Source organism: Pleuronectes platessa, chromosome 1, assembly GCF_947347685.1.
Source record: "Pleuronectes platessa chromosome 1, fPlePla1.1, whole genome shotgun sequence".
Taxonomy (NCBI): domain Eukaryota; kingdom Metazoa; phylum Chordata; class Actinopteri; order Pleuronectiformes; family Pleuronectidae; genus Pleuronectes; species Pleuronectes platessa.
The window spans coordinates 3,782,751-3,793,948 of NC_070626.1; the positions used below are offsets into that span (position 1 = coordinate 3,782,751).

General features: G+C 39.1%; 1 protein-coding gene across 1 annotated transcript; it reads right to left on the minus strand.

Annotated features, from left to right (window-relative positions):
- Positions 1-2,240: 2,240 nt before the first annotated feature.
- On the minus strand, positions 2,241-9,430 carry LOC128438902 (zinc finger MYM-type protein 1). Its single transcript, XM_053421668.1, has 5 exons — positions 9,352-9,430; positions 8,783-8,826; positions 8,376-8,625; positions 6,657-8,186; positions 2,241-2,338 (listed from the first exon to the last, which is right to left on the minus strand). Exons 3-5 carry the CDS (start codon positions 8,608-8,610, stop codon positions 2,241-2,243), a joined length of 1,863 nt encoding a protein of 620 aa, XP_053277643.1. The 5' UTR covers positions 8,611-8,625; positions 8,783-8,826; positions 9,352-9,430.
- Between the last annotated feature and the right edge of the window lie 1,768 nt (positions 9,431-11,198).

The following is an 11,198-nucleotide window of genomic DNA, read 5'->3' on the forward strand; positions in this document are numbered from 1 at the left end:
TCAAGTCCAGGACAGCCTTTCCAACCTTTGCACATGTCACTTTACTGTTTGAGCAGTCTGTTTTAAATCATTTGCATCTATTAAATAAATTGTATTTTTTTCTGATATCTCAGCCTCCCGTCCCGTCTTATTCTGGATACGTGTTGAACCAAATTGACATTAACTGTCATCTCTGAACCATTTTAAATCACTACAAGAAGAAAGCTTATTTTAAGTTCTAAACATATTTAGGGTGTTTTTTTCTCACTTTCTGTACGTCTTATGGCGACCATTACATTATGCAAATTAGGCGATGACGTCATTTAGCATCTAGCGACTTTTAGGACAGCCAATAGCTACTTTCCTTACTGAGGAGTTGGCAACACTGCCGGGTTCACACCGGATGCTGAAGCACCGCGCTGCGCCAAGGCTGCCTCGCGCCATGCAGCGATAGTTTCGGCGTCGAGTCTATTTTTTGCGCTTGACGCGAGCGTATCGCGCCAGGAAACACACTGAAAAATGATTTTAAACGATATTGATGACATATTTTATATGATATAAATGATCAAATATGCATCCCATACTTTGAATTCCCCTTCTGTTGTCCTGGAGTTTTAATTTTACCAATGATATCATTAAATGTCCCCCTCTGCCCATCCACTACAGCCACAAGCAGTGATAAAGATATAAAGATAAAAAGAGAGAGGGGGGGGGGGGGGCTACGTATTCTCCACATACACTTGAGTGGAGAATACGTAATTTACCCTCGACACCCGACATTTAACAGAGCAAACAGCGGAGAAGTTTTTCAACATGGATGACATTAAATTAATAATTGAAGTGGAGAAGTGCAGTGAGTTGTATGATCCTCGGAACATGTTGTATACATGTTACAACATGTATATAGACAACACCAAGAAAGACAAATGTTGGGATGCTGTTTCTTAATGTTGGAGCAACAAATAAGTATATGCTTTATACTACTGGATCAACGGGTGATATTATTAGCGCTGCCCGGCGGTTCAGTGTCGCTTCAGCGTCCGGTGTGAACAGCCAAGCGCCGGCGCGATAGGGATTAGCGCGGCGCGGTGCTCTGGCTTCACCTCCACGTTCTCTGTTCCTCTTTCAAAATGAATGCGCTGTTGATGTCTTCTAAAACAGACTCAAATGCAGCATCTACACATCTCAGCTCTCCAGCGGCAGGCATGTTTGTTGAAAACGAATTCAACCCAAGCACACTTTGATGACGTGGTTGATTACGTTACTGTTGATCATCTGTCCATCATCGTATAAAGCCCGCCCTGACAATCTGATTGGTCCGAACAGTTTCTGTTCGGGCATAATTTCTCCCCAACGGAGCGACTCCAGACCGAACTTCCCGACCTCAAATGTTGTGGGCGGGGCTAAGTTCGTCTGGCATCCAGGCTACTTATTTCTACTTCTGCTGAAAGTACTCTCTACCTAAAGTGCCATTTTCTTCTCTTTTCTTGGAAAATGGCCAATAAAATACTTTAGGAAATTACTGAGCCTTTAAAAGAATTATGATTATCTTATATATTAATATTTTCAATGTTTTTTTGTATTTTATTATAATATATTATAACTTAGTTAAAATACTGCTGTAGGAATTCAGTAAGTAAAGACATACAGTATAATTATATGTCTTAAACACAACGTTTTGTTTCGTAACTTATTGTATATTCTGCCATCTTCTTTACTTCATATATTGATAGCAAGAAGATGATCTGTAATCTATTACCCAATATTTTGTGATGAAAATGTTCAAGGTGAACCTAAATTCTAGAATCCATCATACATGCTGACTCCATTTTTTTTTTTATCAAATACCTCCTCATTTTCAAACAGCCCTATTTTAAGCAAGAGTTTTATTAATTCATGAATCTAAATTCAGTCACCTGTGTGTATCACACATTTACATATCCATGGTACACTGGAACAGCACCTTCCGCTAAAAGCAGCCAGTATTGAATGAAGTTGGTTGAGGTGACAAAGAACTGCTGCTCTGTACTCTGACAAACGTTCAAACTGGCTCGATGTTGTGCTGTTCCACATCAGGACAGTAATTCATCTTCACCTATTGATGCAAACAGACCAAACTTCTTTCCTCTGCCAAACAATATTTCAGACAGAAAATCAGAAGGCACCATTTCTCACTCTTTCTGCTTTGTCAGCAGTGGCGTCTCCATTTCGTGCATGGATGAGGACATTCTTTCACATGGTGCTCCATAAAGCATCTGTTATTAGGTAATCTTGGTGGCCTTGCTGGTCACACGGCCATCGCTCACACCTTCAGTGGCAGAAGAGCATATGCTGATGTAAACCCACACCATCAGCAGATCTGTTTCAAACGAGAACACAGACAATTATGGAGAAAATCCGCCAATGTACCACCTCTGCTGCTAAGCTTGGCTGGCTCCCAGCTGAAAGGGGCCTGAAAGGCACACAGTGTTTCATTATGAAGTAGTCCCAGTACTCAGAAGGTTGTCTGCTGTCTTTCCTCCAATGGCACGTCTCTGCAAGACAGCCTAGATTTTCATTCAAACCTTACTGGCTGACCTTGAAACAGAAAATCAAACACATTGTTTCCCTGCCAAGATTCCCTCTGAGTTTGCTCTGGCTCTATGTAATAACTGTAGCTGGGAGGTGGGCAGGCAGTCACAGGGTGGAGCGATTTCTTGAAACATATATGACTATTTTTGTACTTTTCAGAATCAGAATCAGAATCAGAAAGGATTTATTGCCAAGTAGGTTCACACCATCCTGGATTTTTTTTGGGTAAAAAAGGTACATACATTGAACATAAAACATAAACACACAATAAGTACATCAAAAACACAATAAGTACTTCACATTGTTGCATCAAAATGTCATCGCACTCAAGAGCTATCCTATGAAGTGAGGACATTGGAATGAGCGTCTTAGAGTTTATTTTTTCATTTTTCTCTTTTTTCAGCTCTGACTCACTTGGATTCACAGGTTCTGTCATTGCTACTTCATACATAAGGCAATTATTGCTCTGCTACCACTGTGTCTGCATCATGCAGAAAGGACTGGACAATACTTCTCCGCATTCTCTCAGATTCAAGTTTTATTTGTCATTTGTAAGTTAACACAGGTTCTACAGTAAAATGAAAGGTGTTGGACGAGAAGAAACAGGTCAGCTCAGCAGTGCAAGTATAGTGCAATAATTTAATTTAATTAAAAAAAAAGCAGAAAGAGCTTCATCTAAAAAAAGTCAAATTAAATACTAAAAACTCTATACTTTCAAAGATGCAGTGTAACATTCACGGATGCGAATTTACTCACAACTGTACAGAAAATATAAGTTGTTGCACATTTGCCAGAGCTGAGTAAGAAAAAGTGTAAACAGGCAGGTAGACAGATATGCATAGGGTTGTTGGAAGGGAAGACTAATGGTCTGACAGTTCTTTAGTATGGTGGTGCATGCAGCCCTGCTCCTATACACTTTGCCAGACATTAACATAAACACATGAAGCTCAATCAATTAATTTTGTTACATACTCTTAAACCCAAAATGAAAGAATTTGTATGGGTAAACAGCTTTAGTTTTCATTGTCTGAACAAGGAGACAGTTGGCTCTCTGCAGTAACCTCATGTCTTATATGTCATGCTAAGAAAACAAATCAGACCTCTGAATTTGGGATGGGGGATTAGAGAAACCTGATTGTGTCAACTATATTTCCAGAGTATATACTTTGACATCGCCATTTTCTTCTCTTTTCTTGGAAAATGGCCAATAAAATACTTTAGGAAATTACTGAGCCTTTAAAAGATCTCGACGCTCACCTCAGTTATTTAATATGCAACCTACTCTATAGATGGTTGCAGGAAAGCCAGAATAAATTGGGTTGATTTATTTCAGTTAGCGGGCAACTCATGTCCTATACAAACAGAAAAGTGAACAACAGCAACAAAAAATAGGACAGAAAGGCGATGGGAAAAACATTGTCTGCACTTGCCATATGCTGCACATCCAGTTCTGTGAATAATTTAGCAAGGATGGATACAGTGTCTCTGGAGGATGCACTGGATGCTGTTTAATGATTGTTTGGTATGAGGGAGTGGCTAGATGAGGCAACTACAGAAAATGCTATTGCAAGTGGGAGAATTCAGGAAAAATATCCCTGGATATCATCAAACTACTTTAACTTAAAATTCTTTTGCTGAACCGCAGTTAATTAAAGGTAGAGTTATTACATTTTTGTAATTTCTTTTATCTTATTTTTTGAAGAGATTGGTACCTGTTTCTCATTAACCGACCTGCCCCATTGTGCTAAAATATTGTTGTTAGAAGATAGCGTACACTCGCTGATCCAACTTTTAAACCAAACCAGTGAACCAGCCAGTGTTTCCATAAGTATTGAGCTGAACCATTGTAATCAAGGATATGTTATGGGCTCCAGAGTCCAGAGGACGACCTTTCTACCCCTCAGGCACAGCCGCCGTGTGTCTCCTATTCCATTTACTCCAGGTGCTTAAAAAATTGGCATTTTATAACATATTCGGGATATAAAATATGTATGAATCTGTGATATTTCACTTCCAATATATGGGTGATAATTCTGGAGGATGATGGTCCAGCAAAAACTGTTGTATTCCTTAGAGGGTCCATAAAAAATAAACAACAACAAAAAAACAGCTGATTTGTTGTTGTTCAGTTTGTCCCAAAAGACCAGTCCCAGAAGTTTGGAAGGGATTTTAGTCTGTGTCGCAGCACTTTGTTATTCTATGGGGGGGCCATTCAGGGTTCAGCATCTTGCCCAAGGACACTTCGGCTTGCAGATGGGTCAGACTGGGGATCGAACCGCTGACCTTCAGGTTGGAGGACTGTAGCAGATTGGAGAAAAACTAAAAGGACAGAATGGGCCTTTAGGCCTCAACAGGAAAAGGAGGGGCAAGGAAGATAATAAAGGTGACACGCCTGTGAGGAAAAAAGGGAGGGAAAACTCAAACAAAGGAGTATGGAGTGTAAACAGGTGAAGGAGCGTGACTGTAGGAAGGAGGAAAAAAACAGCTAAACAAGTTAAAGAAAGTTGACCAAGAACTGGATGGAGTGATGGCACCAACGTCCTGGAGCCGGAAATGGATTTTAAACTATCTAACCTGCTCGGATCAGAACGTGATTCCCTCAGTCCTGGCTGGAACCAACCAGATAAGTCCATTCTTGACACTCTCCTGGCTTCACCGAGCTCTCTTGGCTCTGGAAAATTCCCCCCTCATCTTCCCTCTACCTGGAGATAAAGGCCCTCCAAAACAAAGAACAAACATTTCCCTTACTGCACCTTTTCATTGGACCCTAACTCCCCTCTCCAACAAAGCCCCACACACACACACACCAACTAACACTTGAACTCTTAATGAAAGTTTCTTCCACATGTTTACTGAAGGGACGGTTAATTGTTCTTATTTTGAAAGAATTTGATTTCATGGAGTACTGAATATTTTGGTTGAAAAGAGTTATTTTTCTGTTTATCTATCTAACGTACATATTTGATTTGATGTTAACCTGAGTAAATAATATAATTGAAGATATACTGATTAACCTAATTTATGGATGTGATTTATTTTCCTTTGATGTGTTTTGTAGCTAGGTAAATGAGCTATCCGGGTTACCTCTTGTACCGGGATATATTATAAATGTTGACAGGTGAAGAATCCCTGTCTGGAGCCCAACTCTTATATTTTTTCAATTTAGAAAACCTAAGCTACAGGACGACAACTCTACCCCTCAACAGTGGCGATTCTAGAAAATTTTACATGGGGTGGCAGAAGGGTGGCAAGTTAAATTCAAGGGTGGCAAATCACACACACAAAGTCAAGTCAAGTCAAGTCTTTTTATTGTTGGAAACACACATGCCTGGTGTCTATATGTATTATTTATACCAATCGCTAATGAAAACAGTTAACATAATTACATATCCAGCAGCAAAACAATTCAGTTTTATTTAATTTCACAAACAATTAATGTAGCCTATATTAAATTCTAAACAGCAGGTCAGGGAGCTAAAAAAGAACAATACGGCGGTTGCCATGTTCGACAGCAAATCGTCTCACAAACTCATCTAGATCAAGACCCTTAGCACGTGCTGACTCTATACTAAGTGTAGCTAGGCTTGACAACCTATTCTCAGCCATGGTAGAACGTAAGTGGTTCTTGACCAGCTTTAGAGTTGAGAAACTCCGCTCACATGAAGCACTGCTAACGGGTAAAACTACAGCTATTTTACATAAACGATGTAGTTCAAAGAAAACAGTCTTAATGGGATCCAAAAAAAGTAATAGTTCCATGAGACTAGTCGGTCTCTCCTTTTTTGCTGTTCTATCAAACAGTCTCTTAACCTGATGCAGTTCAAGCTTAACATCATCTGAATTTGTCCCATAGGAATTTGCCAACAAAAGAACAGCCTCCTCACTGAGAAAGCTAGGACTTGATGGATTGAAGGCCTGTATTCCTTTCATGATTTCGCAGTTAATTTTGGAAAAACGCCTTTCCATCTCTCCAATCATGCAATCTATTATGGAGTAATAGACTTTAACTCTGAAAGATTCTTTGTTATCTGGTTCTGTGTGCTGTCCTAGAGTGGATGTAACAACACTACTCTGTAGTTTTCTTGCTACCTGTCTTGCTCGTTTACAGGTGGGCTGTGATGTAGGGATGCTGTTACTTTGGCATATGTCGAGTACTTCACCCCAGACAGTCTCAAAAGAGGGCTCACTGCGATATTCCCTGAGAGTCTGTTGGAGTGTTTCTGCCAACTCAACAGCTTTTGTAAGGTCTATTTTTGTTGACTGGAGCATGTCTGACAAAAATTTTGATTCACCTAAAATCTTTCTAAACACCACAAGACATCCAATAAAATTGAGATCTATCTGATGCAGAATTCCTCTGGCCTCCACAGCTCTATCTGGGTTGTCCTCATGTGAAATGTCTTCAAGGACACACACAATAGCAGGCAACCTATCCATCACATTCCGACAAGCTACATACCTGCACGCCCATCTTGTATCACTAAGACGCTGAAGCTCCCTTGGTCCTTCACCTTTAAACATCTCTTGCTGCACCTTCAGCCATTTCTCATGAGCATACGAGCCTGACATAAATACATACAGACGTTCCAACAAAGAAAAAAACTTTCCTGCCTCAGATACAGATTTCACACTGTCCACTATCACTAGATTTAAACAGTGTGCACTGCAGTGTACATAAAAAGCATGACTGGCTACATCCCTTATTCTAGCCTGTACACCGGAGTGTTTCCCGCTCATAACGGCTGCTCCATCATAGCCTTGCCCGACTAAGTTTTCCTTGTAATTCAAGCCATGCCTCTCTAGACAGTCTATGATTTTTTCTGTTAAATCTGCAGCATCCAGCCTTTCTGCTTCCTGAAACTCTAAAAAGCTCTCGTGCACCATGCCGTTATAAAAGTACCTAAGAACAAAAGACATTTGTTCTTTTTTTTTTATATCTTTGGTTTCATCCACTATGACAGAAAATTGTTCACTTTCTTTGACCTCTTTAATAATCTCATCCCTGACCATCCCTGCTAAAATGCTTATCATTTCATTTTGAATATGGCTGCTGGTGTATTTGGCATTCTTGGCTTGATCTTCTAATCTTGTCCTAACTGACTGGTCATGTTTGCTTACGAGTTCTAAAATCTCAAGGAAATTGCCCCTGTTTTCTGAGTCAGAAGACTCTCTATGACCACGCTGGGCGATATTCTGGGTTGCTGTAAGACACAGTATTTCACCTAGTGTTTTGATGTATTTTTGATTGTCAGTTATCTTTTTCCTATTTTCTGCTTCCATCAATACTATCATTGATGTGTTGTTGTCCTTCCTTCTTTTATCTTCTTCCCATGCAAGCATTGCATTGACATGGTGCTCAGATTTAGCATGACGACAAAATCCACTATCCCTAAATGTTGCTTTTTTCCAATTAGAGTAACCATCCACTGACGTAAAAACACTCTTGGGGACATTAGGTAGAGAAAAATGCCTACAAGGATAGCAATATGCTGCATCTTTAGAATGCGAGTACTCAAGCCATTGACGTTCTTGGTACCACTCTACGTGGAAACTTCTCCAAGCTCCACCCTGGAGAGTTCTGGGGAATCCCTGCCTGATTGGTTGACTTGGGCTGTCACCTCGATGCTTAGATATATCTGGAACAAGAGAAAACAGGTTAGAACTATTTTACAGTAAAAATAATTGACATGATTCCTCTACAGAAGTCATACTGATTACTTTGCTTAGGTATAATATGGGCAGGGTTAATACAAAAGGTGTTTTGTTTACATAAAAAAAATAAATGCAACCATATAAATAACTGTTTTATCTAATCTGAGACATACCATGTGGACCTGTTGGACTGGTTGTGTCCTCTGGGGGTTCTGGGCTGTCTTTCTGTGACTCCACCTCCACACTCTGACTGTCTTTCTGTGTCTCCACCTCCACACTCTGGCTGACTTTCTGTGTCTCCTCCTCCACACTCTGACTGTCTTTCTGTGTCTCCACCTCTTCTGTCTCCCTCTGGTTGACTGACCTTTTCTTGAAAAAAGTCCTGATATCTTGACCTTTTCGCTTCATTTTTGGGCCCTGAAACTGCAATATTACTAGTGGTTTAGTTTTAAAGAGGATCTGATATCTGAACAGTGCCATCAGTATGATTTACAACTGATTTAGTGCTTACTGGCATTTGGATGGTGAGTTAAATAGGCTATGGTGTAATGGAGCCCATTAGATGTGTGTTAACACTTACATTTTTATTTTATTTTTTTCAAGTCCAAGTCCAAGTCCAAGTCTCTAAAAAGAAAAGATAACTGCATTCAGAACCCACAGCACAAAATGTTCATGACATATTTCCCTTCATAATGACAAATACTTTTCTAAATGGCCAATTGAATTTCTAATGTATTAGGTTATTACATACACATGTACATATGTATTATGTATTAGGTTATTACATACAAAATCATGTTTACCAAAGCTAAACTAACTAGCTACCAAAAGATTCACTCGTTGTGAATGCTAACCGCGGCGCCATCCGTTTCAATGGGAATCGCGACTCTCCGTAATTTCAACATTAATTTTAACATATTTATAATTCGAAATTCATCCCAGCCTTTATACCACATACACAATAGGGTCTATAGCATATAACCGAGTCATCCTCTCACATTTTAATGCAGCTGTATAGCGAGCTAGCTACTAGTCCTATCGACTTTTGCAAGCTAGCAATTAAATAAACGATTGAAATTACAACGGAATTGTCTATCACATATGACCACCCATCACATTTTCTTGATTCAAGTTTCAGCTGTACTGTACCTTTTTTCATCACTGCAAGCGTACAGTTGGCTTGTCTCCAGTTCTTTGGCTTTCAAACCGTTTCTGTCTTCATTTGAATGAAGCGGCAGATGCGCACGGTGAGAAGAGAACAAATAGGATTCATGGACTCAACCATTTTACAGGGGAGGGGGGACATAAAGATTTTAGTTCTTAAACTTAAACAAGTTACCAATGAGATCAACAGCTTCAGTAGCAAAAAATATAATACCATTCAATAAATGTATATTGGAGACACTTCTAACAACCTGGGTGGCAAGTGGGGTGGCAAGCATTTTTTGGGGGGTGGCAGCTGCCACCCCTTGCCACCCCGGTAGTTTCGCCACTGCCCCTCAACCACAGCCCATTCTCTAAAATGAAATAGAGAAAAAGTAAGCAGAACCCTTTTAGCAAGATCTCTTCAGGAGGCTCTCAAGAGGCTTATTAATGGCTAGTTCTTAATATTGTATAGTTCAAATAATGTTATGAGAAGATTCCTTAATACCCAATATTAAATGCTGTGATCACATGTCATCATCCAGGTAATTATCTGGAGATATAGTATCTATGACAAGCAATTTACAGTAGCCCATTACTCAAATCGTATTTTCAGATGTAGTTACTTTTTACACACACATTTATTTAAATATATATTCTATACATAATGCATCTATATCATTTGGATCAAAGCAAATAAAAGATAGTGGGGTTTTTTAAGCAATCTTTGTAGGTTTGTAGCTTAGCTAACAAGGAAAGTAATTTTACATGGCAGAACATTTCAAATTATGTATCATTCCAAATAATCCCACTGTGCTATAACTTTGAAAATTGTATGAACTATGAAAAGGACCAATGGAAAACAACAACAAAGAAAAAAGAATGGAAAAAGCTAGTTCAGAATTTGTTCACATGTTTATTAATTTATGTGAGGTCTATACACCACAATATATAGTACAATTTAGTTTAGTTGTGTGGCACACAGGAACATCTCTCCTCACTGATTGCAGGAAGCTCATTTTGGCTGTTTGTTTTTGCGATCTCATTCTTTACATTCTGATACACATGCATATATGCTGTCATTACCTGCCTGCTAGTCACAGGCTCCATGTTTCTTACTTAGCTGTCACTGATGAAAAGTAAAATATCAATCTTTGTATTGTGGTTATATTTGATGCTGGAAAAACCATGAACTCCAGAAAATATTTGTGTCCACTACTAACAAATGTTTTGAGAGAGGGATAATCCTCTACAGATACCAGTATAATCAGCATAATGACAACATTTGAATATATATATCACCATATCTTATTTTATCTTATTAACAGTTAAATAAACACTTCAGGCTTTAAAGATTCAAAACGGTTAACAGTGGCTTTAAGCACGAGACAGGACATGCACGGTTTAGACATTCAGTGCCATTGTGCTGAGTTTTGTGCAGCCACCATCGACCCTGACCTTTTCTTCATGACTTGCGAGCTGTAAAGAAAATGTTTACAGTTGACTTCATATAGGCAGCAATTGTTTTCCACAGCAAAACATAACTGGCAAAACAAATGAGCTATACCCAGTAGACAAACGGTTTTCGACAATCCAATAAGATATGAACACAGATATGTCTATGTTTTTTTTGTAAACAGACAATAAAGGTGTCAGTGTTTATTTACAGCGATGTAATGTATTTACCTATGGTTTAGCATACACTCCATTAATTAACTAAGGACATCTCAAGGACCCTTTGAAGGGGAAAAAATCCCTTTGGCATCACTCACTGGAACTGGTTAAAAAAGGTTCTCCAGCAGCTGAGAAACATAAACCATTTCATAAAATGTGGAGAGAGGCAAAGTGATCTC

Bases quoted from the DNA above. Each gene is read 5' to 3' on its own strand.
- LOC128438902 (XM_053421668.1), bottom strand. From the start codon at position 8,610: ATGAAGCGAAAAGGTCAAGATATCAGGACTTTTTTCAAGAAAAGGTCA. The intron at 8,187-8,375 runs GTATGTCTCAGA...CTCTTGTTCCAG, and splicing joins CAGTCCAACAGGTCCACATG to ATATATCTAAGCATCGAGGT. The intron at 2,339-6,656 runs GTAAACGAGCAA...CGTTTGAAACAG, and splicing joins CCCTACATCACAGCCCACCT to ATCTGCTGATGGTGTGGGTT.